At 43.7% G+C, this 6,487-nt stretch overlaps 1 protein-coding gene across 1 annotated transcript; it reads left to right on the plus strand.

Annotated features, from left to right (window-relative positions):
• The first annotated feature begins 3,727 nt into the window (after positions 1–3,727).
• LOC308104834 (pyridine nucleotide-disulfide oxidoreductase domain-containing protein 1-like) lies at positions 3,728–6,487 on the plus strand. Its single transcript, XM_080455390.1, has one exon. It carries the CDS (start codon positions 3,961–3,963, stop codon positions 5,437–5,439), a length of 1,479 nt encoding a protein of 492 aa, XP_080311516.1. The 5' UTR covers positions 3,728–3,960; the 3' UTR covers positions 5,440–6,487.

Below are 6,487 nucleotides of genomic sequence, written 5' to 3' on the forward strand. Positions count from 1 at the left end.
CAGCGAAATTGTGCACACACACTCCCAGATGCCAGAGAAAAACCTATGACCCAAATTTTTCACATGGGCCTGTTATAGCACCACCAGGAGGCAGATTTTTGCAAAACACATTTTTTTACAGTACATCAACAGATTTTGTCCAAACATCACGCAAATCGGTACACAGTATCTCTATATTCATTAAGCAAATTAATTTTTTTCATATTCCATCCTGATTGGAAATTTTGCACGCACATTCCCACTAGGCCGAGAAAGAAATGCCACTTGAAAATGTTCAACTCAGCCTCATGGTGGTGTTATAACAGGCCAATTCGTGTTTTTACCTATAACTGCAACGATCTGTGTCAATCTTGCCCTGCATTTTTAACATCTGCCTTTTATAGCGCCACCAGGTAGCTGATTTATCTAAAAAAAAATATATATATATTACTCCTTCAGATTTTATCCAAATTTCATGTGATCAAGACGGATCAGTTTGATTTTTCATATTCCATCCTGATTGGCTAAGATTGAGTGGCCCGATTTTAACAAAATGCCGCAAATCATGAATGCAGCGTCCGATTGCAGTGAAACTTTACACGTCACATTCACACTACGTTGAGGAACAAATGCCACTATGCCATTTTGTCCAAACATCACGCAAATCGGTACACAATTATCTCTAAAGTCAAGTGATCAAGACGGATCCGTTGGATTTTTCATATCCATTACATTACATTACAGTCATTTAGCAGACGCTTTTATCCAAAGCGACTTACAATAAGTGCATTCAACATAGGTAGGGAACGAAACTACTAATCACCAGAAGTCTTAAGTGCATTTCCTGCATAAACAAGCAACCAAGAGTATACCTAGCGCTAAGGTAAAAGTGCTACTTTCTTAAACAGATAGAAAAATCTAATGAGCACAAGCTAAAACAAATAAGTGTATTGACTAAACAAGATCCAATAAAACAATACAAAAATAAAACAAGAGTTCGTACAACTAGTTAACAACAAGTAGGCCAGGCAAAGAGGAAGGGTAGTGTTTCCTGAAGAGGTGGGTTTTCAGCCTGTGGCGAAAGATGGGCAGTGACTCTGCTGTCCTGACATCAGTGGGAAGTTCATTCCACCACTGTGGGGCCAGAACAGAAAAAAGTTGTGACCGTGTCGATCGACCAGAAGGACCCTTGAGTGACGAGGCAATCAGTCGCCCCGAGGTGGCAGACCGAAGTGGTCGGGCAGGATATCCCATCCTGATTGTCGAATTCCGAACATTGCTGGCCCACAATAACCTACCTGACCTGGCGGACACCTGTGCTCTTTTTCTAGTTATACCTTGCTTTTGTGTTTTTGTGTTGTACATTGTTAACATGGCCTAGTGGAGCATGCCACACTAGCATTTCACTGCACATTCTTGTATGAGCATGTGACACTAATAAAGCAGGCTCTTGAATCATAATGGGGATGGTGTTATGCATCAAGGTATATTTATTTTGTACACATATTATACATATTTGTAATTACAAAACAACAATAGTTTCACATAAATGTATAGATACTTTTTATATTTTTGACAGAGTGCATGGACTCTAGAGTGAAATTATTATTATTATATTGTTGTTGATGGCAGGGGCTTTTGAAAGTTGGCAGTAATATGCAAGTGTATGTACCTGTACTTTTCAATAGGCACATAATAATATACATAATATAAGCTATGATTTGAAGGCATACAAGTACCCTATGCATTGTGGAGTGGAGAATGCGGAGAAAAGAATCATGCTGGTCACTGGTGGTGACTGTGATGATGTGCTGCCTGCAAAAATAATACAAAAAACAAAATTACATTAAAACATCAAAATGAAACCATCACACACACACACACGCCAACAACCTTTTGAAAAATCACATTCCAGCAGCCTAGCCCTGGTACATGACAGGTTGTCTATACTCCAGTGGTTCTCAAATAAAGTGGGGTCCAGGGACTCTCAGGGTTCCTTGAGGGGGTTCTAAATGGACCCTTACAAGTCTGTAAGGGTCCATTTTGTAAGGTTTCATTTGTATACTGTCAGAGTTAAGGGGGGGTCTTAAAAGTTTGAGAACCACTGGTCTACTCTACTCTGTTCTGACAAAGTGCATGGGCTCTTGACAAAGTGCATGGGCTAGAGTGCAATTATTATTATTGTTGTTGTTGGCAGGGGATTTAGAAATTTGGCAGTAATATGCAAGTGTATGTAGGCTACCTGACAGACACTTTTAAAAAGGAGCATAATAATATACATATAAGCTATGATTTTACAAGGCATAAAAGTACCCTATGCATAGTAGAGCGGAGTGGAGAATGGGGAGAAAATAATCATGCTGGTGGTGACTGGGATGTGCTGCCTGCAAGAATAATAATAAAAAACAACACCTAAAGTGTATGACCTGTGAAATCACATTAAAACATCAAAAGGAGACCAGCACACACACTCCCAACAACATTTTGAAAAATTGTATTCCAGTCTATAGCCTAGCACTGGTACAGGACAGGTCGTGTGTCTACCACAGTGGTGTAAAGTAACTAAGTACATTTACTCAAGTACTGTACTTAATACAATTTTGAGGTATTTTTTACTTTACTGGAGTATTTCCAATTTTCAGTACTTTTACTTCTACTCCACTACATCTCAGAGGCAAATATTGCACTTTTTACTCCACTACAATTATTTGAAAACTTTAGATACTAATTACTTTGTAGGTTTTGATTATTATTACAAAACATACATTAGCCACTTCAACCCTATATACATTTCGGCCATTTGAAAATAGCAGAACTTAGCTCACAATGCCTTGCATTGTGAGCTTGTAGATCTGCTATTTTCAAAAGATTTGAAAACTTGTGAAATGGGACATTTTTTGCATAATGAATACTTTCTACTGTTGGTACTTTAAGTACATTTTCCTACCAATACTTTTGTACTCAAGTACATTTTGAATTCCGGGCTTTTACTTGTAACAGAGTATTTCTACATCGCAGTATTGATACTTTTACGTAAGAAAAAAAATACTAGAGTACTTTTTCCACCACTGGTCTACTCTATTCTGTTCTGTTGTCTCTAGTAGCTAGCTGCTCCATTATAAATTCTCCACACAAAAGTCAGCCATAAAGGTCTGATAATAACTAACGTCGTCGAATTTCGCGGACCCAAATACATGTCCGTAAACCTCTACTTGTCTACTTTCACCACACCCACACCACGCTACATGTCCTCAGTAGAAATACACTTTTTAGACGTAGTTAAAGAAGAGCATTCATTTCCCTAACCTCACTCCGTCAAATGGAAGAAGCTTGCGACACACATTTTGTTTCACAGCGTACTTGCATCTGAGACTTCGGGCGCAGAATCGATGACAGACGGAGTTTCATTTTTTCAAAATACTAGGCAGGTGATTGGATGATCCCGCCCCTAGCAGCCGCTGATTGGTTCGTATGCGCAGCGGTTCGGGCAGCTTTACTCTGTGAGCAATCCCAGACCCTCCTTCCTGAAACCAAATGCAATGCAATGCATGAGATTTCCGGAGGGAGGGGGTGTTTACCAGGCTATCATTTCCCCACATTTACACGAAATCTCCATTGTAACGGAATCAAAGATGGCCGACAGCCGCGTTCGCTGTTTACCAGCGTCAGATACGTCATCAAAGTGCGTCATCGACGTCACGTCGACATGTTGGGAAGTGAACACAAACCCTTATATAGATCATTTTTTTCTTTCGTCAAACATGGGTGAGTCCCTGTATTTGTTGTGGACCTTTTAAACTGGTTGAGCTACCTTGATGTTCTATGTGTAGTCGCACAGCATAGAGCTTCACAATTTCATTGATTGATTGAATACTTACTTTATTTGACAGGAATGTAAACAGCACGATCAAGGTACAGTCAGACATTTGAGCTAAAAGGATAACACAAAAAAGGACTTGTTTCCACTGTGGTCCTATTACAATGGCAGATAATAAAAAGCAGAAAAGCTTCCAGTTTGTGGTCGTAGGAGGCGGCATCGCAGGCGTGACGTGCGTGGAGCAGCTGCTGTCCCGGTTTCCGTCTTCCGGCGTGGCTCTGGTCACGGCAGCACCTCAGATCAAGACGGTGCAGAACTTCAGGCAGGTGTCCAAGACGCTGGAGGAGTTTGACGTGGCCGAACGGCCATTCAGTGTTCTGGAGGAGAAGTATCCCAACCTCACTGTCATCCAGTCCGCTGCCACGGCCCTCTACGCACGGAAACACACGCTGCAGACCACGGATGGGCTGGAGGTGAGTTATGAGAAACTGTGCATCTGCAGCGGCGCCAGACCGAAACTCCTGGCCAAGGACAACCCCTTTGTGCTGGGGATACGAGACACGGACAGCGCCCAGGAGCTCCAGAAGCGCCTGTCCAAGGCAAAGAGGATCGTCGTTGTTGGTAATGGTGGGATCGCCTTGGAGTTGGTGTACGAAGTGCAGGGCTGTGAGGTGGTGTGGGCCGTGAAAGATAAAGCCATTGGGAACACCTTCTTCGATGCCGGAGCGGCACGGTTCCTGATCCCCTCACTGGAGGCAGACAAACCAGAGGGGGGCACGACTACCTGCAAGAGGGTCCGTTACACAGTAGAGCAGACTAGTTACACAGTAGAGCAGGCCAGGCCTGGACCTCCTCACACCGCAGAGCCTGGCAGTGCCCTGGGGCCAGACTGGCATGGAGGCATCACGCTGAGAGGAGCAGAAGAGAAGAAGGCTCACAGAGTGTCAGTGGAGTATCAGTGCGAAGTGGACAAGATCTACACCCGCGAGGAGCTGGAAACGCCCGTATCATCTGAGGCAGGATCCTGGCCGGTTTACGTCCGGCTGACTAATGGGAAGACCGTCGGCTGCGACTTCGTCGTCAGCGCCACCGGTGTGGTGCCGAACACCGAGCCGTTTCTCCAAGGCAATAACTTTGCGCTGGCGCACGACGGCGGTTTGCGAGTGGACGACCACATGACCACGTCGGAAGCGGACGTCTACGCGGCGGGCGACGTGTGCAGCGCGAGCTGGGAGCACGGCCCGCTGTGGCAGCAGATGCGCCTGTGGACCCAGGCCCGTCAGATGGGCTGGTACGCGGGCAACTGCATGGCCGCGTGTGTCCTGTCGGAACCGATAGAGCTGGACTTCTGCTTTGAGCTCTTCGCGCACATCACCAGATTCTTCAGCTATAAGGTGGTGCTGCTGGGGAAGTTCAACGGCCAGGGGCTGGGGCTCAATCAAGAGCTGCTGCTGCGTTTCACCGAAGGCCTGGAGTACGTCAAGGTGGTTCTCAGCGAGGGCAGGATGGTGGGGGCAGTGCTCATCGGCGAGACGGACCTGGAGGAGACGTTTGAGAACCTGATCCTCAATCAGATGGACCTGACGCCCTACGGAGACGAGCTGCTCAACCCCAACATTGATATAGAGGACTACTTTGACTGAGTAGTGGTGGAAGAAGTACCCTGATTTTCTTTTTACTTTAAGGAGCGCTTCACCCATTTTCAACCTTATCTTCATATAATTGGGCCTCGCTAATGCTCATTATATACTCACTCTGTCTCATTCTTGGGCTGTGGACAGTTCAGATGGGAATTTCAAGCTAGTAGACACTACAGCCTTTCTCTGTCTGGACAGTTCCTGTATCATGCTGAAATAGAAGCCATAGCATATTAATATAAAATAAAATACGTTTTAAAATCTTGTTTGAAATGACCAAACCTGCCTACCAGTGATGTCAGTGTTATGGGCAGGTTTCTGAACTGTCCACAGCCCTCTGAGACACAGAGTGAATAGACAGAAATGGTTCCATATTATAATGAGTGTTAGTGAGGACTTAATTATATGAAGATAGTGGTCCTTTAAAGGACCACTTCACCCATTTACAATCGAATTGTATGTTTCCACGCATCAGTTATTGTTTGAGTGAGATTTGTGATGCAAACAGCTCAGGGCACATGAAGTGGTAAAAAAAAGGTGATTAAAACAACAATAAATAAAGCTGAAAATATATTAGCACAAAACATTCTGTACAGAAGAAGATTGTGACGCGGACCACATGCATTAACACCTGATAGCTGATAGCATCCCTTTTCTGGGGCTAGCATTCATCAGAAATAGTGGATCTACAAGCTCACAACGTATAACGCGTCCATACGTTGTGAGCAGATGTGCAAGCTTGCCTTGTTATAACTTAATATGTGCAGACCTCATTAAGTCTCAATCAAACACCACTGTTTTATTATGTCAATCTGTGTTGCCTTATTTCATAGTCAGGTTATGTATTAGTTTTAATTTATTTCTATATTATTAGTCTATTTTGATCATTGAAATACCCGAAGCATCATGGACGTTTTTCAGCAATGTTCATTAAAGAATTGTAACTGAAAAGCAAAATGAGTATTGGAATGAGTATTGGAAACTTAAATCTCTTTTTCACCCTAACAGCTCAATGTGGTTGGTTGTGGGCTATGTGGGTACAGGAGAGGTTCAG

Source organism: Gymnoscopelus braueri, assembly GCF_963280865.1.
Source record: "Gymnoscopelus braueri genome assembly, chromosome: 17".
Lineage (NCBI taxonomy): Eukaryota > Metazoa > Chordata > Actinopteri > Myctophiformes > Myctophidae > Gymnoscopelus > Gymnoscopelus braueri.